This window comes from Geotrypetes seraphini, chromosome 15 (assembly GCF_902459505.1).
Source record: "Geotrypetes seraphini chromosome 15, aGeoSer1.1, whole genome shotgun sequence".
NCBI lineage: Eukaryota > Metazoa > Chordata > Amphibia > Gymnophiona > Dermophiidae > Geotrypetes > Geotrypetes seraphini.
The window spans coordinates 5069062-5090142 of NC_047098.1; the positions used below are offsets into that span (position 1 = coordinate 5069062).

General features: G+C 46.3%; 1 protein-coding gene across 11 annotated transcripts in view; it reads left to right on the plus strand.

Moving 5' to 3' along the window:
- EPHA8 (EPH receptor A8) overlaps positions 1–21081 on the plus strand; it is a 129954-nt gene that overhangs the window by 70757 nt on the left and 38116 nt on the right. For 5 of the 11 annotated variants that reach the window (XR_004537111.1, XM_033922072.1, XM_033922078.1 and 2 more), the window contains 8 exons: positions 1571–1667; positions 5278–5345; positions 9989–10114; positions 12065–12250; positions 14992–15053; positions 16142–16351; positions 18458–18607; positions 20720–20910. Coding sequence is in view for 8 of the 11 variants with exons in the window: in XM_033922072.1 (XP_033777963.1) it covers positions 1571–1667; positions 5278–5345; positions 9989–10114; positions 12065–12250; positions 14992–15053; positions 16142–16351; positions 18458–18607; positions 20720–20910 (1090 nt within the window). In the remaining 3 variants the exon portion in view is untranslated. Of the gene's footprint in view, positions 1–1570; positions 1668–5277; positions 5346–9988; positions 10115–12064; positions 12251–14991; positions 15054–16141; positions 16352–18457; positions 18608–20719; positions 20911–21081 lie in introns of those variants that run through there. The other 6 variants (XM_033922076.1, XM_033922077.1, XM_033922075.1 and 3 more) reach the window with 5 other exon arrangements.

Genomic DNA, 21081 nt, shown 5'->3' on the forward strand with positions numbered 1-21081 from the left:
AGGATAAGTCGGCCACGGGAGCTGTCGGGGACATCACCCATATGCGGCTGACTCGTCCTGCTTGTCCTAGGAGAATAGACAGCTCAGCTCTTCACTAGCACTCTGGGGATCTCTCACTGTTGTGACCTGCCCTCCCCAGGGAGCTGCTGGACGGGAATGGCATCGCTAAGGACTTATATTCCCATAACCTCTAAGCAGTGGTGTGGCAAGGGTGAGCACCAACCTCCCACATGAATGCGCCCCTTTTCCGTTCCCCATCCCTTTTTCACTTATCCGACGTGAGCAGCACGCCTACATCAGTATCGGCTCACCCTTTGACATCACTTCATAGGCGCGGGTCCCAGAAGTGACGTCAGAGAGAGCGCCGGTGAAGTAAAAAAAGGTACAGGGGAAGATGAGGGCCGTGCGTGTATGGCAAGGAGAAGGGTGGGGAGCAGGAGGTGTGCCGTGCCCCTGCCAACGCCACTGCCTCTAATTCGGCCATCTTTCATGGGGTAGCTAAGTCTGGCAGTCCAGAGCGCCACTTCCATCCCGGAGACCCTCTCTTCCATTTCCTTCGCCACTGATGTCCAGGTGTTACTGAGGGATTGATATTCAACGACTGCAAGACAAAAACAAACCCGGCCAGTGCAGCCGAATAATCTGGTGAAATCCACTCCATGTGAACAGGGGTTATCTACACAAAACTTAGCTGGACCCCAGCAGGGGAATGGTGGGGAGGTGAATTTAACCACATGGACTGTTTAACAGAAAATAAGCATATGAATATCCCCCCTTACTCTCCCCCCATTTCATGCTCACAGGCACAAAGACAATGAACAAATATGAATTATTGTAGACAGAGCTGCTTGCCATATATCACAAATCTTGTGAGGCAGGGAGAGGATAGGCCTTGTTCTTTGCCGAGTGGCAGCCGGTGGGAGACGTGTCACACATTTGCCCAAAGGAAAACTCATCACTTCATCAGGAAGCGACAACTGCTGTGCTCCTGTCTGTCTCATATGTCACTGTGTGTACTCCTCTATGACAGTCACACTTGCGACGGCTTCTGTCCGCCTTATCTGTCACTCTGTGTACTTCTCCCCACGCTCCCGTCTCGCTCGTCACTGCTTCTGCTCACTGGTGGTCTGCCTGTCTCACAGTTTCCTGTGGCATCCTCCCTGTATTCCCGACAGTCTCACTTGTGACTGCTCCTGCCTGTCTCACTCTGTGCATTCCTCCCCATCCCCCTCCCTTTTTAGCAGTCTGTGTTTTGCTGGGCTTCTGTCTCATATGTCACTATATGTACTCCTGCCTGACGGACATGCTCCCGTCTGTCTCGCATGTCGCACTTGTCCCATTTCAGACTCTTTCGCCACTCCTGCGTGCGTTTGTCTGCGCTGTCAGTGCGTCTGCTGCCGAGGCTCATCTCTCTTGCCAGTCACAGCATGCTATGGCTGCACGTCTGTCTCTTCCCCCTCCACTCTTCCATCTCATTGACACCCCACTGTGTGCTCTGCAATGTGATGCGACCACTTTCTGCTCTCACCCTCTGTGTATGTCTCTCTCTCTCTCTCTCCCTTCCTGGCAGGGACTCTGCGCTATGACACCATTACCATCGTTTGGATCTGCCTGGCGCTAATCACAGGGCTGGTGATTCTCCTCCTGGTTCTGATCTGCCGGAAGAGGTGTGTGAAATGCCCTGCGGATACTGGCATGTGGAAATGCACAGTTGGCAGGACACGGGACACATCTGTAATGTCTCATCTGCACAGCATAGAGCTATCTGTTACTGCACATCTGGCAGGGTTGCGTAGCTAGGGCTAAACATCTGGCTAGGTCGGGGGTAGGCAATTCGGTCCTCGAGAGCCGGAGCCAGGTCAGGTTTTCAGGATCTCCACCATGAATATGTACGAGATGGATTTGCACGCACTGCCTCCTTGAGATGCAAATCTATCTCATGCATATTTATTGTGGATATCTGGAAAACCTGAGCTGGCTCCGGCTCTGGAGGACAGGAATTGCCTACCCCTGGGCTAGGTGATGCAGCAAACAGACCTCAGGCTCAGCCCTCTGTGCTATATGGAATTGCCATGCATTGCGTATCTTCCAGTTATGTTTTCTGTGTGTGTGTCCAAAAATCTCATCTGCTGGGAGCTAATAACGGTGGTTATTCGTAGTAAGGCAGCTGCCTAGCTCCGTGTCAGAAGGTTAAACAGAGCCAGTCCTAGTGTCATACCATTACATGCTTGGATGTGAAGCATCCTTCCCTCTTCATCAGCCCCACTTACCCATTGCGCTCCCTGCTGCCTAGAGTGGTCCGGTTGTAAGGTTTGAAAGGTGGGGGTGGGGGGGATTTGATACACTGCCTTTCTGTGATTAAAATCAAAGCAGTTTCCATATTCTGATTTGGTAGCTGGGCCAACGGAGGGTTAAGTGACTTGCTCAGTATCCCAAGGAGCTTGTGGTGGGAACTGAACCTCGTTCCTCTGGTTCTCAAGCCACTGCACTAACCATTACATAGTAACATAGTAGATGACGGCAGATAAAGACCCGAATGGTCCATCCAATCTGCCCAACATCATTCAATAAAAATTTTTTTTATCTTCTTATCTATTTCTGGGCAAGGATCCAAAGCTCTACCCGGTCCTGTGCTTAGGTTCCAACTACTGAAGTCTCACTCCAGCCCATCTCCACCATCCCAGCCATTGAAGCCCTCCCCAGCCCATCCTCCACCAAACGGCCAGTACTGGCCTTAGTTCTTCAATATTTACTATTATTTTCTGATTCTAAATCCTCTGTGATCATCCCACGCTTTTTTGGACTCCATCACCGTTTTCCTCTCCACCACCTCTCTCGGGAGCACATTCCAGGCATCCACCACCCTCTCCGTACAGAAGAATTTCCTTACATTGCTCTTGAGTCTCCCACCCCTCAACCTCAAATTATGTCCCCCTGGTTTTACCATTTTCCTTTCTCTGGAAAAGATTTTGTTCTATGTTAATACCTTTCAAGTATTTGAACGTCTGAATCATATCCCCCCCTTCCCTCTAAGGCAGGGGTGTCAAAGTCCCTCCAGCCAGGTTTTCAGGATTTCTCCAATGAATATGCATGAGATCTGTTAGCATACAATGAAAGCAGTGCATGCAAATAGATCTCATGCATATTCATTGGGGAAATCCTGACAACCCGACTGGATTGTGGCCCTCGAGGAGAGACTTTGACACCCCTGCTCTAAGGTATACATATTCAGGGCTTCCAGTCTCCTCCTCATACGTCTTTTGTCGCATTAAGCTTCTCCTCCACTGAGGGCGAAGATAGCACTGCCGGTCACGGGCTTTTTCCCCTGAAAGGAAACAAAAGTGATTGGAGAGACGAGGGGGGAAACTGCGGCAGGAACACCGAATGTGCAAATTTCTAGAATAATGTCAGTTACACACATAGCATGATAATTAGCTGCTAATTGGTGTTTACCAAGTCTTGACCATAATTGCTGAGAATTGGCGCGGTCATGGGCGCTGGTTAAAGAACACTTACCAGTTGCACGCCGTCGAGCTAATGCAAGCGTTCCCACCTAAATTTTGGCCCGTATGCACTAGCATTCTAGAGTGCCAGCTATGCGTGTAACCTGCCATGGTGGAATTTGCATTTAGGGGCAGATTCGGTATAGGAAGCCGGGTCTAAGCAGCTGCTGAGAATTCCTATACCGAATTACGTCTGTCCAAACCGGCCCTATTCTCTAACCGGTGCCCATGTCACAGCCACCAGCTAGAGAATTGCCGAGGGATCCTTTGCCATCAGCTGATCGGGGGAGGGGGGTTCCGGGTGTAGAGTCAGCATTTGGCCAATTAAGTGCTGAGATTAACCACATAAGGTCACATAAAGGTTAGTCAATTAAGTGCTGAACCAGCTACACATTAGCCAACTCCACAAACTTGGAAGTTCACAGCCAGTGCCCAGATGTGACCTGGCACTGAATTTCTGGGTTTAACGCTGGTGGCGGTCAGCAAAACGCCGTTCGCTGCCGGCTGAATATCAGCCCCTCCTTGGACTCTTTGGAAGTAATTTTATAAAGGAGTTTTCGCATACGTACACTGGTGTCTGAGCATGAAAGGCCTCTATGCAAAGTTCCCCCACTTGGAAAAGCAAACACAGCTTTAGACTAGGAATGTTTGGAAGCAGAGTTTGATTGGAACACAGGCAGTGGCGTGATTTACACAAATAGTTTACAAAAACGAACGCACAAAAGTCAGCGTCCATTTGACAACTCAGTATTTCATAAAGACAGGTAATGCCTATCTATCTTTATAAAATAGGTATCTAAGTGGCTTCCATACATAGGTGACCTTTAATAAAATTAACCTCCACATTATATGGCTGTATAATTTGTCATATAAACATGAAATAATTAAGGGCAGACAGCACTGTATAAATAACCTACCATATATATTTAAATATAAACAGAGATTTTTGGGGCAAAAAAATGGGGTCTCTGTTTTGTTTAGATTGGAGTCATCCCCAGATATGTACCCATCCTCCCATTCCCGGACTCAATGAAAGACACCACCTCTTCCCCCCCTCCCGGTTTGCCTTGAGTCCTGGTGGTTCAGTGGAGAGCTGGGACAGGAACAACTCTTCCCATATCCTGTCCCGGCTGGCTCTGCACTTCCCCACCTCCCTCCCGCTTCCTGCACCTCGCAAAGGCCTACCTTGCACGCCCTGGTGGTCCATGGGTGATCCGGGGCAGGAACAATCTCCTGAGCTGCTGCCCCATGCACAGCCACTGAAGAAAAAGGCTGCTGTGAGTTCTCGTGGCAACCTCCCAAGTTCCCGCAGTCTCGCAAGGTTGACGTAGGAACTCACAGCAGCCATTTTGTTTAGCAGTTTGCACAGGGCAGGAGCGTAGGAGGATTGGCCTTTGCAAGGTGGAGGAGGTGGGGTAGTACGGAGCCAGCTGGGTCAGGACAAGGAGGGATTGAAGGTGAGGACTGGTCTGTACTGCTAATTTTTAGGCTGTGTAATGGAACATAGATTGGTGGACTTTTTTACCTTTTAAAGTACGTTTTGCTTTGAAATGTGCTATAAGGGCAGAGTGCGTGCCTTTCCTGCAGGTACAGTTTAGCTAGAATAATACATTCGAAGGATTTCAAAATGCAGTTTTCCTCTTTGAATTTAAACACCTGTGGAACAACCTGCAGACTTCTAGGAGCAATAAGAGAGGGCAGTTTTTGGGTGTCAATGGCTTGAAAATTGGCCTCTCTGTGTGCCCATCTTTCCTTCCTGTTTCTCCTCTCGTAGGCGCTGCGGTTACAGCAAGGCGTTCCAGGAGTCCGACGAGGAAAAGAGGCACTACGAGAACGGACAGGGTGAGTGTGGGCACGACCCAAATGGTCTTTCCCACAAGCCCGGCACGACCACGCCACACCGTGCTCTGGTGAGCAGTTTCCTCAGGCATCACACCCCATCCTGTCAAAAAATCCGCCCTGGCGTGTAGCTGGCACAGGAGGAAGATTTAGGGGCAGAGTCAATGTTTTGCTCACAAGTGAACTAACCCCATTGGCGCATGAGACAAGACCAGGGATTGTATTTAAGGTCATGCTGGCCTTTGCCCATTATGCGACCCTCCTTTACCGATTTCAGAGAGTTTTCTATAGAACATAAGAATAGCCATACTGGGTGAAAATGAAGGTCCTTCTAGCGCAGTGTCCTCCTTCCAGCAGTGGCCAATCCAGGTCACAAGTGCCCGGCAGAATCCCAAAGAGTAGCAACATTCCGGACTCCAAAGAGCAACGAGATTCCATTCTACCGATCCCAGGGCTAGAGCAGTGGCTTTCCCCAGGCCTATTCTAGCTCTTGTAAGTGTGCATCTTTTAAGAGCATGAGAAAACAGGCCAGGGCTGTACACACTTGAATTGGTCAGGGGTATGCTGGGATTTGTAGTTCATTTGCAGGTCCCACAGTGCATTAGGAGGAGTGAGGGGGGGTGCGATGATGTCTTATCATTTCCCTGAAAGTATGATAATGCACGGCCCATGCTAACACTACCCTAAACCAGGGCCCTGTGCCACAGATGAGCCTTCTCCAGAGAGCTTCAATTTATTAATTACCACATAGATTGCAAAAATTATTTGTCACATTACATATTCGTAGCATACTCATTTTATAGCTGTCAAAGGCCTATTTGTGAACCAAGCTGTACTAGTGCACACTTAGCCATTTATTTCTTACTAGTCTTTAAGCCCGTTACATTAAAAGGTGCTAGAATAGATGTGTCTGTCTGTCTTTCTTTGTCTCTCTCTCTCATTGGCCGATGTCTTTCTATCTCTTTGGTCGCTGTCTGTCTGTCTTTCTTTCTTTCTGTGTCTCTTCTTGACCACTGTCTATGTATGTTTCTGTCTCTTTCTCTTTGGCCACTGTTTATGTGCCTTTCTGTCTCTTTGTCTCTCTCTCATTGGCCGCTGTGTGTCTGTCTGTCTTTCTGTCTCTTTCTCTCTTGTTGGCCGCTGTCTGTCTCTCTATCTCCTTGACCGCTGTCTGTGTGTCTGTCTTTCTATCTCTCTCTTTCCTTGGCCACTGTTTATGCGCCTTTATGTCTCTTTCTGTCTCTCTCTTTCCTTGGCCGCTGCCTGTGTCTCTTTCTGTCTCTCTCTCTCTTTGGCCACTGTCTGTCTTTCTATCTCTCTTTCTCTCTCTCTCTCCTTGGCCGCTGTCTTGTCTATCTCTTTCATTCCCTCTCTCCTGTTCCCTGCCTGTGCCCCGCTCCCCTTTCTTTGACCGCCCTCCCCAGCCCATCCCACTCCCTCTGCAGCAGCGCCACCAGCCTCCAACAAATCCTCATCCTCGACCCGGAAATTCACCCAGAGGGGAGAGTGGAGGCAGAGGAGAAGGCTGTGCGACCACGGAGCGGCAGTAGTTGTGGCCTTCCCTCCCCTAGCTCCGTAGCTCGGTCGCTGCCACCGCCGCCTCCTTCTCTCCCCGATGTCGGCTCCCAATGTGCGCACGCATTGCACACACGCCACACGACGGACGCACGGAGCCACAAAAATTGAAGTGCTCATGTACGCTAAGGGCATTATTATCTTAGATGGAGAAAAAAGAGCTCTTGACACACACACATTTCTCCAGTTAATTTTCATGCATACAGACTTATTTTCTGAAGCATGCACTTGTATAGAAACTCTTCTGCTCAGTCCAGGGAAGTTTATGCACAAGCAGAGTTAATGGCCATGTTTACCCAGAAATTGAGAAAGCAATTCTGAAGAAGAAGAAAAAAAAAAAAAATTGTTTTTAAAACCTACTTTTTACTAGAAGATTAACAAATAATAAAATTTCTGAGATAAATGCAATGTTATGGAGTGAAAAAAGTTTTTTCAAAACGTTTCCTGCAAAACAGCGGTCACCTGGGGGGAGGGAAGACACTTATTTGCAACATTGATATGACTGCCCAGACGTGACTGCGCACTGCTGATGTCATCAGCCAAGTTGAAGATGTGATATAAAGTGGGCACTCCGCAGACCCCCTCCACGGAAAGTCAAAATGCAAAACAAGTTGATATCTCTGTTGCAGCTGTTAACAGAATCCTTACGATTGGTGCTTAAAGTACTTTAAAAAGCGCTGATATTATGTTTCAAAATACCTTTATTATGTGAAGTTTGCAGGGAATAATTTATCACACTACATATTAGGATTAGTGGGGATGGGCGGACCTGCTATGCCTAAGGCCTGATTGGTCCAGGCTTCTACAGCCTGGGCCAATCAGGCCTTAGATTTAGCGGGGATGGGCCGGGAAGGGGCGTGCCATCTCATTTCCACGAGGCAGACCTGTCGGCTGGACAGCAGCAAGACCCGTCCAGCTGACCAACATTGAAAGGTTAGTTGGGGGAGGGAGATTAGTTGGGGCGGGGGGGTCGTTGGGCTTTCCGGCAGGAGGAGTTGGGCATCCTCCTGTCGGCAATTACGAGTTTGGGGGGGAGGGGGTTCCGGGGTTCCGACAGGAGGAGTTGGGCATCCTCCTGTCGGCGATTACGAGTTTGGGGGGGGGGGAGGGGGTTCCGGGGTTCCGACAGGAGGAGTTGGGCATCCTCCTGTCGGCGATTACGAGTTTGGGGGGGAGGGGTTTCTGAGCGAAGTTCATTCCTGTACACCCACCATTTGTTATAGAGAACATTATAAGGGGCCTGATATTTTCACAAACTTCCTATGGTAGTTGCCAAAGCAGAAGTGTGTACATCCTTTCATTTTGAAAATTTACCTATAGCCACACAAGGAGAACTATGCGCATACCATTTAGACATTTGTATAGTTGTAAAATTATTCCCAAAGTGAATGGCTCAAGGTTATAATACCCACCAAAAAGAGGGCCTCAACGACGAGACAATCAAGGCACAACACAGGAGTCATAAGAACATAAGAAGTTCCCTCCGCTGGGACAGACCAGAGGTCCATCTTGGCCAGCGGTCCGCTCCCGCGGCGACCCATCAGGCCTATCGCCTGAACAGTGGTCCCTGACTAATTTTGTAACTTACCTCTAATCCTATCCTTATAACCTACCTCTACTCCTATCTGTACCCCTCAATCCCTTTGTCCTCTAGGTATCTATCCAAACCTTCTTTGAAGCCTTGTAGCGTGCTCCTGCTTATCACATCCTCTGGTAGCGCGTTCCATGAGGAGTCATGAGGAAGAGATGTCAAGAATTCAGCCGCGGGTGTAAAGCTCAAAGTTCACTTTATTGATAGTAGCGCTGTGAGGACTCGAAGACTCGACGCTGACAGTGTTTCGGCATCTGTGCCTTTGTCAAGAGTCTCAATGGCCGGTAGTTCTATCACAGTGGTCTCAAACGCGTGGCCCGGGGGCCACATGCGGCCCGCCAGGTCCTATTTTGAGGCCTTCGTTATGTCTATCATAATCACAAAACTAAAATAAAACTGTTTCTTGATCATCTGTCTCTTTAGCTATAAATTACAATATTATTATTAAGACTTAGCCAAAAGGAAAGATTTATAAACTATAAAGAGTTTTACCTCATGCAAAATTGTCATTTCTTTAATAAGACATTAACTATTTTTTTTTTCTGAGGCCCTCCAAGTACCGACAAATCCCAAAATGTGGCCCTGCAAAGGGTTTGAGTTTGAGACCACTGCCTTAATTGTATCCATGAATCCTGTTTGTCTTTGGGAAGCAGAGCCGAGATTGTGATGTCATAATGCCTCATTCCACCAATAAGAGCCAACCTCATCAGTGATGTCACAGTGGCTTGATTGTCTTGTTCTCCCCTCTACCCTCCAACCCAGTCAACGGATTAACTGTTCCCCTTAACTCAGTGGTCTCAAACTCGCGGCCTGCCAGGTCCTATTTTGAGGCCCTCGGTATGTTTATCATAATCATAAAAGTAAAATAAAACAGTTTCTTGATCATCTGTCTCTTTAGCTATAAATGACAATTTTATTATTAAGATTTAGCCAAAAGGAAAGATTTATAAACTATAAAGAGTTTTACCTCATGCAAAATGGTCATTTCTTTAATAAGACATTAACTATTTTTTTCTGAGGCCTTCCGAGTACCGACAAATCCAAAATGTGGCCCTGCAAAGGGTCTGTGTTGGAGACCACTGGTATATCCCACAAGAAGAGCATTCAATGCAGGTCAGCTTCGCTTTGGACACCAGATATTTTCCTCTTCCTTCTAAATTTGACCTGCATTGGATGCTCCATTTATGTGCTGGTGTTTCGGCATCTGTGTCTTTGTCAAGAGTCTCAATGGCTGGTAGTTATGTCAGTGTTGAGTCTTCGAGTTCTCGCCGTGCTACTGTCAATATAGTGAACTTTGAACTTTACACCCGCAGCTGAATTATTGACTTCTCATCCTCACGACTCCTGTGTTGTGTCAAGGTTACGGTAAGCATCAAGCGAGGCTTTGCATTCATACTGTGTGGCTTCCGGTCCACCCGCTTTCTCACACTATTAACATCATACCACGTGTGTGTTTTCTCTCCCCACGACAAAATAACAGTTATGTTTCCAGAATCTAAGTTTTACGTGGACCCTCACACCTATGAAGACCCCTGCCAGGCCGTGCATGAGTTTGCTCGAGAAATAGAAGCTTCTAGAATTAAGATTGAAAAAGTCATTGGATCAGGTGAGCGAGACCAGTCTCTCTGTCCATACCACTTCCTGCTATCTCTGGTAAAATTGTGTTGAGAGATGTGCATTGCTGTAGGGCAGGGGTGTCAAAGTCCCTCCCTCCAGGGCCGCAATCCAGTCGGGTTTTCAGGATTTCCCCAATGAATATGCATGATGTCTATTTGCATGCACTGCTTTCATTGTATGCTAATAGATCTCATGCATATTCATGGGGGAAATCCTGAAAACCCGACTGGATTGCGGCTCTTGAAGAGGGACTTTGACACCCCTGCTGTAGGGTGATATGAGTGGCCCTGCAACCCATTCTAGTTCATGCTCTACTTCCTGTGCAGGACAGGGGCACAGAGCAGCGTGTCGTTCTCGCAGTTGGGTGGCGGAGATCCCTGTCGATAGCACAATGAGTCACGTGTCTTTGGAGCTTCCTACGGTCAGTCCGGGGCCGACGGAGAACGCCGTGTGGTAGAGCTACACGCCAATGGCTTGTACCGTGAAATTTGTTCAGAAAATAAACCGTGGCGATGCAGCTCACCCATGAGAGCGAAATTCAAAGCACACAGAACTTGCGCGCTAATCGGGGGGGGGGGGGGGGGAAGCCTGCTGGATGCATGCGCACAAAGGATCGGGGGGGGGGCAGCTTCACTTTGCATATGTTCAGCAGACAAAGTGGCAATTTACAAAATGTTCTTGCACGTAAAATTTAGTGAGGCTAATATTTGTTGAGGGCGCATTCACCAGAAAAGGAGACCAAAGGCCATTTGGCAGGATACCATCGGGAATGAACATCAAGCAATCGAAAGTAGCCGTGGAAAACAGGGAAGCATGGCTGAGGACTGACCTACAGCGTACCCAAGGGTCGGACACGGCGGAATGGCTAGTAGCCCAGCTGAGATCATTTTCAAGCCCCGTTCTGATCTTATGGGCAACTTTCGTCAAATCTGTCCCGTTATTTTCTAACTTTTACCTGTCTCTTCTATCTATATGCTCCATTTTTGCTTACGCCTAACAGGACCCAATATTCAGAGTGATTTAATTAGGCAGCCCAACTGCTCCTGGATATTGATTATGACCACTCCCCCCTCCCCCCCTAAAAAAGGGCCAATCAGGGACAGTGCTGGGTAGGAGCTGGGGCTTATGCAGGCCCCAGCTCAATATTGGGTTGGGACCCCCTTAAAGATTTTTGAAAAAACCTCCATAAGCCCTGACACCCCCAACAATGTCCCTCCTCCTTCCCTCACAGCCAGCACCACAATTTCTTCCCCCCTCCATTCCCCATATGTAGGTAGGCCCCAGGCCTACCTGAATATCTGTGGTCCGGGGGGGTGAGGAGGTCATCAGGGGCAGGAGCGCAGCCCCCTCACTCCTGCCCCTTGCCGGCGTGTAGTTAAAATGGCTGCTGTGATCTCTTTTAGCAGTTCACGATACTTCATGTCCACCAGCAGCTGTGAGAAGCCATTTGAACGATGCACCAGCAAGGGGACCACGCTGACCCCCCCCTGGTGGACCACCAGGTATTCAGTTAGGCCCAGGAGGGGAGAGGGTCCTACTAGGGAGGGGGAGAGATCATGGCACCAACTTGGGGGAGGGAGGAGAGGCATTGGGGCTCCCAGAGGGAATCTTGGCAAAGTTATGCTGGTATCCGGACATGGCCCAGCACTGAATATTAGGGTCTAAGTTAGCCGGCGACGATCAGCGCTTACGAAAACGCCGACTGCCAGTGGCTGAATATCAGGTGGTATACTGTCTATTAAAATGTTTTATTGCGTTGACATCGTAATGTAACATAGTACGCCATACGTTGTTTTGCCATTTGAATTGTCTCTCACTTATGTTTGACTTCTTGCTGTACATCACCCTGGGCGAATTCCGTCAAATGGCAGGAAATAAATCCTAATAAATAAAGCAGTTTAATCATTACTGACTTGTGCATCTCATCTCTGCCTGGCAGGAGAGTTTGGGGAGGTTTGTTACGGCCGCCTAAAGCTTCCCAGCAAGCGCGAGATCCCTGTCGCCATCAAGACTCTAAAGGCGGGTTACACCGAGAAGCAACGGCGGGACTTCCTGAGCGAGGCCAGCATCATGGCACAGTTTGACCACCCCAATGTCATTCGCTTGGAGGGCGTCGTCACCAGAAGTACGTATAATTTAACTATGGTGTGCTGGTAATTTTTGCTTTTGTTTGTGCTTGTGTTTTTAAGCTTTATATGGGAGTTGAGAAGTTACGGTTATCTTTATCTGATATACCACCTTTCTTGTAATTGAATCAAAGTGGCTTACATGAAATAATAATTTAAAAAGAAAAAGTAAGAAAAGGAATGATGTTGTATTAAGCAGGAAAGGTTTTGAAACAAAAAATTCCATGTCCACCGGCCTTCCGTCGGGCCATGTGCCTTGCCAAGGCTCTATATCTTTTACGGATGTGATTTTATGTAAAGAACGTTTAAAAGCCCATCTCTTCGAGAGTGATTTCAACTCCTAACTCCTCTCACCTTGGGTTCTGCATCCCCAACCCTGTATGTCATGTTTGTCTGTAGAAGTTAGATTGTAAGCTCTTCAGAGCATGGACCGTCTATAAATGTCAGTCCACTTCTTTGAGAGTGCTTTCGACTCCTAAGTCCTCTCACCTTGGGTTCTGCATCCCCAACCCTGTATGTCATGTTTGTCTGTAGAAGTTAGATTGTAAGCTCTTCAGAGCATGGACCGTCTATAAATGTCAGTCCACTTCTTTGAGAGTGCTTTCGACTCCTAAGTCCTCTCGCCTTGGGTTCTGCATCCCCGAACCCTCTATGTCATGTCTGTCTGTCCAAGTTAGATTGTAAGCTCTTCCGAGCAGGGACCGTCTATAAATGTCAGCCCACCTCTTTGAGAGTGCTTTCGACTCCTAACTCCTCTCACCTTTGGTTCTGCATCCCCAACCCTCTATGTCATGTCTGTCTGTCCAAGTTAGATTGTAAGCTCTTCAGAGCAGGGACCTGCTGTATTTGTCAGCCCACCTCTTTAAGAGTGCTTTCGACTCCTAACTCCTCTCACCTTGGGTTCTGCATCCCCAACCCTGTCTGTCCAAGTTAGATTGTAAGCTCTTCCGAGCAGGGACCGTCTATAAATATCAGCCCACCTCTTTGAGAGTGTTTTTGACTCCTAACTCCTCTCACCTTGGGTTCTGCATCCCCAACCCTGTCTGTCCAAGTTAGATTGTAAGCTCTTCCGAGCAGGGACCGTCTATAAATGTCAGCCCACCTCTTTGAGAGTGTTTTTGACTCCTAACTCCTCTCGCATTGGGTTCTGCATCCCCAACCCTATATGTCATGTTTGTCCAAGTTAGATTGTAAGCTCTTCCGAGCAGGGACCGTCTATAAATGTCAGCCCACCTCTTTAAGAGTGCTTTCGACTCCTAACTCCTCTCACCTTGGGTTCTGGATCCCCCAACCCTCTATGTCATGTCTGTCTGTCCAAGTTAGATTGTAAGCTCTTCCGAGCAGGGACTGTCCATTAAATGCCAAAATGTACAGCGCTGCATACACCTTTCGGCGCAATATAAGTGATATATAGTGGGAGTAGTAAAGCACTTTATGTTGATATACTGTAAGCAGTATATAATAAAAACGAAGACGTGTCTATGGGTTCTCTCATGAGGGGGAGGGGTGGTCGCTGGCAGTGTGTGGCCCTCTTTGGAAGTGTCTGGAGCCGCATGGTTTTATCAGGATAAGAGCGCCGGTATGAAAACCCAGAACGCGATGTAATCAAAGCCATTTCTGCAAGGAAAGCAGCCAGGCAAAGGGCGCTTTTACCGTGGCCCACCCTCCGTGTTCAAGAGTCCAGTAATGACTCTGCATTAGCCAGAAGTAGCATTAATAATTACAGCTCTGTACTTATAGTCTATCCACTCACTGGTTTACAGGAGTCCTAGCAAGACAAGTTTAAAATATTTATAGTAGCTCATTGGTTAATGTATACAATGCATCTCCATTCATCCCTTTCATTTCTCTCAGCCTTCTAGAGCTCTCAAATAGTCTTGGGCAAGCTATTTAGTGCTTCCTTCTCATAAGAAACCCTTGGTTTAAAAATCATACAATGCAGTGTATAGCTCTGTAGCACCCCCCCCCCCCTTAGAATTCCTTGCCTCAGTTACTCAAATATAAACCTATCTGAGTATAAATTGAGGTACCATTTTTGCCCCAGAGGGTTTATTTGAAAATGAGTCCCACTATGTCTGCTTTATTCAGAGAGTGTGCTAATCAGTGTACGGTAGATGGTTGATACTTCCTGCCCATGCCATGCCCCCCACCCAATTTTTTTTTAAAAAAATAAAGAACATGAGATGAGATTAGAAAGCGCTAAGAGGCAAACTACCGCAAAGCACTTCAGTACGTTTTGCAGTAGGCCTTTTTCCTGCGTTAAGCATACATTACTTCTTGCCACAGTTTAGTAAATAGCTCCTTAGTGAACAGGTTGAGTAGGACTTGGATACCACCTTCAAGCATTTTCCTTACCTGTCCTGGTGGGTTCACAATCTATTTAACGTACCTGGGGCAGTGGGGGATTAAGTGACTTGCCCAGGGTCACAAGGAGCAATACAGGATTTGAACCCACAACCTCAGGGTGCTGAGGCTGTAGCTCTAACCACTACATCACATCCTCCTACGGTGCATTTAAAGGTATGATGAATGGATGGCTCTGGTTGTGGTTGCACTGGACCTTTCACAGTTATGCAGTTTTTAGGGAAGGTGGGGGGGGGGGGGGGGATGCCAGGCCTGTCAGCATTTGAATGACACAAGCAACATGTAAAAAGTGTAATAGATTCCTAAAAGCAGGATCGAGCATTGCCCGGACCTTCTCCAGCTGTCAGATTAACTCGGACTTTTCCATATTGTGCAGGTAGACTGGTAATGATTGTTACAGAATATATGGAGAACGGGTCGCTGGATTCATTCCTCAGGGTAAGGAGAGTCCATAAGTCAAACTCTTTCAGGAATGTTTTCTGGTGACTGCTGCTACTGAACCATGAAGTCCTGAGCCCAGTGGCATAGCGAGGGGGAGAGTCGCCCAGAGCGCTGGTGCTCCTCCTCCCCCGCGCCTTTGGTTGAAGTTGTTGCTCCCAGCTTCCTCTGACGTCACTTCCTATACACGGCACCCGGAAGTCATGTCAGCGGGAGAGCCGACGGGGGTCGCGAAGGGCACATTGTTTACCACCGCAAACAGCGTCTTCAACTAAAAGTGGCGTGGCTACTTTGCTGGCATTAATTGAATGTTTATAGAGCCTGGACGGTTGGGCCAGGTCCCCGCCACTGGTATCTTTTGCAGGAGAGATTTTCTGCAAAACTTCATTAAGGTTTTAGTCTCTGGCTCTGATAGACCTCGGTGACATTTTAGCGCTGACGGATCCTAATACTTTTCCCTCCCTAAGCTAAGACAGATCCGTCAGCGCTAAATTGTCATCAAGGTCTGTCAGAGCCAGAAACTAACTACAAGTGGCACGGACCTCAGATTTTTAAGGACGTGCGGTTTTAGATCCGCGAGGTCTGTCAGGTCCACGTTTTACCCCTTCCCCTGTTTGTGCTCTATAGCACCAAAATATAAGTTGGGCGTGCTCTAGGGACACGTGACTAATTTTTTCATTCTCTGTTCAGGGCAGTGGGTTGAACTTTTTGTCTTCCACTTTTATATATATTCATTTATTGCACATTGTTTGCACTTGACTTGCACTTTAAAGCACACAGGTGCACTCAGCTGATGGTGTGCGGCTGGCAGTGAGTGTTTTCTGGCTTTGCTATTCTAAGCACTAGAGTTGCTCTTTGAGTCGCTCTTTAAAGCTTTCAAACTCACGCTGAGGGTGCTCCTTATCTTAAAAATTTAGATTTGAGGTTTATATATTTTTGATGGGTCTAAAAGGAGTTAACTTTCCTGCAATGCCCTAGGGCGTGCCCAACATATATTTTGGTGTCTTAAGGATATTTTGTCTTGGGGTTTTTGCTATGTGCTCTATAGCAGACATTCAAATGCCTCATCACCCATTTCTTTCTCTCAGAAACATGATGGACAGTTCACCATCATTCAGCTGGTGGCCATTCTGAGGGGGATTGGTTCTGGCATGAGGTATCTCGCTGACCTGGGCTACGTGCACCGAGATCTGGCGGCACGCAACATCCTTGTCAACAGTAATTTGGTCTGCAAGGTTTCTGACTTCGGCCTCTCCCGCGTATTGGAGGATGACCCCGAGGCAGCTTACACTACCTCCGTAAGTTCAAGATCAGAAATCACAGGGAATGTTTATTTTTTCTGTTCAGAAACATGAAAACCAAGAGTCTGATTCCTCCAAAATGATGTTTTGTATCTTCTTGAGGACAAATTAGGACCAAAATCTCCCTCAGCAGCAGTAAGAATAATAATTAAAAAAATACATCCAGGAGAAATTTATTAAAAGAGAAAATATTTGCCAAGTTCTCCTAAAGATGTCAGCTGCACCTAGGAGGAGGAGGAGAAGGAGTCCTCAAAGATGGTTCCGTGGACTCTTCTCACACCCTTCTAGGTGTACCTATTCCATATAAAAAACGAACAGTACCAGTTACTCTAAAACTAGTTGGAAACTGACGTTTAAAGTTACAGTTACTCCATGTTGTAATAAAATTAGCTGGAATACATAAAAGAGATTTTAATTGTTTTGGAACATTACCATATAAAATCTTATGTAGTAGACATGGGGAAGCCACAGGTTGCCCTGAATTGGTAGCATGGAATGTTGCTACTCTTGGAGTTCTGGAATCTTGTCATTCTGAGATTCTGGAATGCTGCTACTCTTTGGGTCTTTGCCAGGTACTAGTGACCTGGATTGGCCACCATGAGAATGGGCTACTGGGCTTGATGGACCATTGGTCTGACCCATTAAGGCTATTCTTATGTTCTTAACAAATTTGGTGGTGAAAAAAGTGCTTTTTTGCGCTATGGAAATGAAAGATCATCAAAAAATATTTTGACCCTTTATTTTTAGGATTGTTGGTGCAGGCATTGGTATTATCTATATTGGACTACTGTAATATTGTTTACTTGGGCGCACCAAAGAAAGTAGTGAGAAAATTAAGAATAGTGCAGAATACGGCTGTTCGCCTGATATTTGGGCTGAAGAAAAGCGACCATATCAGTCCTTATTATCGATTATTACATTGGCTACTAGTGGAAGCACGAGTAATATTTAAATTTTCATGCCTTTGTTTTAAGTTGGTTTGGGGACTGGCCCTTATCTACCTGTCATCTCATTTCGTGCTATAACCAGGAATTGTAACTTGTTTACATACCCGAAGATTTTCGGCTGTAAAGTTAGGTCTTTTTTAGACAGGATGCTCGCATTTCAAGCAAGTAAACAACAGTCCTGGATGGGTAAATATATCATCAGAGCCATGTTATCTTATGGCGCCTTCCGAAAAGAAATTAAGACAGTATTATTTGATAAATTTATCTCGTAACTTGATGTTTTTAATCCTTAGCATAATAATTTTACTGTATAAATTTAAATTTTTATCCTCTTTTTAGTCATTATGCTGTATTCTAATTTTAAAATTTGGTACTTCGCTGATTGTCCAGTTTTATTATTTTATGTAAATCGCCTAGAATTCTTTTGATTGTGGCGGTATACAAAAATAAAGTTACGTTATGTAATCTGAAGCCAGTGCAATTTGCACAAAAGAGGCGAAGCCCTTTCAAATTTTCTAACCGAAAAGATTAGGCAAGAAGCTGTATTTAGAAACAACTGTATTCCAGTAAGAACCTTTCCAGATGCTTCACAGTAAATAGAATTGCAGTAATCCAAATGCGGCAATAACATTGATGGACAAAGTACTCGAAAACTGGATTGTGTTCAAGACAGATCTTATAACTCTCAGTTGTTGAAGATGGAAAAATCATTTTTTGATGATTTAATTCTAAATCAAAATCCAGGATTACACTTAGGCATTATCTATTCTCAAAACTTCACCAGATATATTAACTTTACTTCATTCATACAGATACTCCCATAATTTCCAAACCCAATAAGTTTTGTCTTCACTGTATTCAATTTTAAAAAGTTTTTCCTAGCTCAATTGCTAACTTTGCCTGTAACTTAGCTGATATATTCAGGATCATTTATAGTCGCTTCCATAAGTGGACAAAGTATATACTGTAAAGCCTAAAGCTGAAAAGATTTTTCCTAATTCACTCCTTTATATGTTAAATAAGGAAGGTGATAAGGGTTGACCTCGCACCTAGCCTTCCATACTTCAGATAATTCAGTTCCTCCTACTTGCTACGTTTTTCCTTCCCACCATGCTGCTTGTGTCATTGTTAAATAACCAGAATGGTTATCTTTCAGGGAGGGAAGATACCCATCCGATGGACCGCTCCTGAGGCCATCACCTTCCGGAAATTCTCTTCTGCCAGTGACGTGTGGAGCTTCGGAGTGGTCATGTGGGAGGTGTTAGCCTATGGGGAGAGGCCTTATTGGAATATGACCAATCAGGATGTAAGTGAATCACATCTGTCTCCTAAGTGATGATGCCAGCGAAAGGGAAAGGCCTAGACAGCAGACACACTAAACCAAGTCTCTCTTCTGCCCAATGCTTTGTGTCTCCATGGGTGGAACACAAAAACATTTTCTAGAGTGTTAGAAGTAAAAAGGATTATGGTATTAGCTTGTAATAAACAAAATTCCTTCAAAGGAAGAACCAACCAAGTGACTGAGTAAACCTGATGCTTTTATGTTGCTGATAATCTAGGCCATTCAGGGTTCTTCCTCTTCCTCGCACATCAAATGAATTTTGCTTCTGGAAGTATTCCTTAGCTTTTTTAAAGACAAGTAAAATTTGCAGTACTTGTCCTAATTGCCGAGATACACACATACTTTTAAGCCTGCACACAACAATTCCAGGCTACTTCTTACTTCAGAAAGCAGGTGGAAGCCTGACTCTTCACCCAAGCCTATAATACATAGGGTGATTGCCTATATACACTCGGGAGCGGATTCTCTAAAATCCGATAGGCCACGGTCGTGGCTGTAAAAGCAACGATTTGAAAAAGACAAGTCATTCTCTAAATACCGCACATGCAAATGAGGTTTGTAGAGGGTTGCTAAATTTGCATGGGATGAGTCACTGGTGATAGCAATCGGCAAATGTACAGAATGCACCCACAAATTTTTTAAAAAGAATCCCCAAATTGAAGATCTCCACCACTGTCACACAACCCCCCCCCCCACATCCTCCTTGGCAGTGGAAGGGATGCCTACTCCCTCCCCCTGCTGCCATCACACAGCCCCCCCAATGACACCACCCCCTTGACAATCTCCCCTCTTAGTCCCTCCTGCAGCCGCCATAGCCCAACTCCCTGACACCCCCTGACAGCAGAAGGGATGCCCACTCCATCCTGCTGCCCAACCTCCGACAACCCCTCATAGTCGCCTGATCCAATCAGAGCCTTAGGTCCCTCCCAGAATGTGCCAGGAAGAGTAAGGCCTGCCAGCGGGGGGAAATAGGCATTTGTAAGAAGGTGATTGGGGAGGGTTGTGTAATGGAGGCAGTGGGATATCATGGATACAGTTAAGAGGAATGGTTCATCAGCTGGCTGGATTGGAGGGCAGAGGAGTAGGGTTAAGGATTGAAGGTGGGTTTTCAGTCTGCTTTTAAACAAGGGAAGGGGCTTGACGGACAAACTCGGGTAATTTATTCCAGGCATAGGGGGCAACTAGTTGAAAGGAACAAAGTCTGTCTCATTTGAATTTCAGTGCTGTTAAGAATATGTTTGAAACTGTTTCACGGGAGTCCTGTTGTTAAGTTTCACTTTACCGATTTTGACTTTACCTCATTCATTGTATTTATGTTTATATTTGATCTTTTTACTACTGTTATGCTGTTAACAAAATCATAAGTTTAATGTTGAATTATTTCTGCTGTACACCGCCTTGGGTGAATCTCCTCATAAGGGCATTAATAAATAACTAAGGTGATTTTCAAAACTAATCCCCTTGCTTCATGCCGCAAAAGTCATCTGCATTATGTACAGTGGTACCTTGGAATCCGAACGCCCTAGAACTCGAACGTTTTGGAATCTGAACTTTTTTTGTAGTAAATTTTGCCCCAGAATCTGAACTCTGCTTTGGAATCTGAACGCTCTGCACATTGTATGTGTGTGTTTCTGCCCCTAAAATCCACTGTTAAAATTTGAGTTTGTGGGACCCAGGAACGGATTAATCCAGTTTCCATTATTTTCAATGGGAAAAATTGTCTTGGAACTTGAATGTTTTGGAACTCGAACGGGGTTCTGGAACGGATTAAGTTCGGATTCCAAGGCATCACTGTACTTAATTTAAGGTGGATGAAAATCCACTTAGCTAAACTTTTGAAAATGTATCCAAGGATCGGGCAGAAGCCACAGGTGCAACCCCCCCCCCCCCCACACACACACACACACACTCCTGCTACTGGGCTGAGATCATCAATTTATGTCCTTCTGGTTATCTGAACAGAGAAGAGAATGGCTTTGTAACGCAGTGACTCTTACGCCGAGTTATTCAGTTGGCGCAAGACAAGCAGATGTGAGAGAGGACTCACTTAGCAACAGACACTTGTTTACATTTCAGGTGATTAATTCCGTAGAGGAGGGGTACCGCCTGCCTGCCCCCATGGGTTGCCCCGGTGCTCTGCACCAGCTCATGTTGGACTGCTGGCAGAGGGATCGGAATGAGAGACCACGCTTCTCGCAGATTGTCAGCATCCTTGACAAACTGATCCGCAGTCCTGAGAATTTGAAGGTGACAGCAACCATCCACCGGTGCGTACCTGAAAAAGAACTCCCATCTTCCTCTTCCTGTGTACTGATCCTTGTGGGGCCTCTCCTTACCTTTTCCATTGTGGGCTTTGACCTCCCTCCTTAGGATCTGGCTTTCCTGTGCACATGATCAGCCGTAGCCTGAACCAATATACCCATATTTACATACATTAT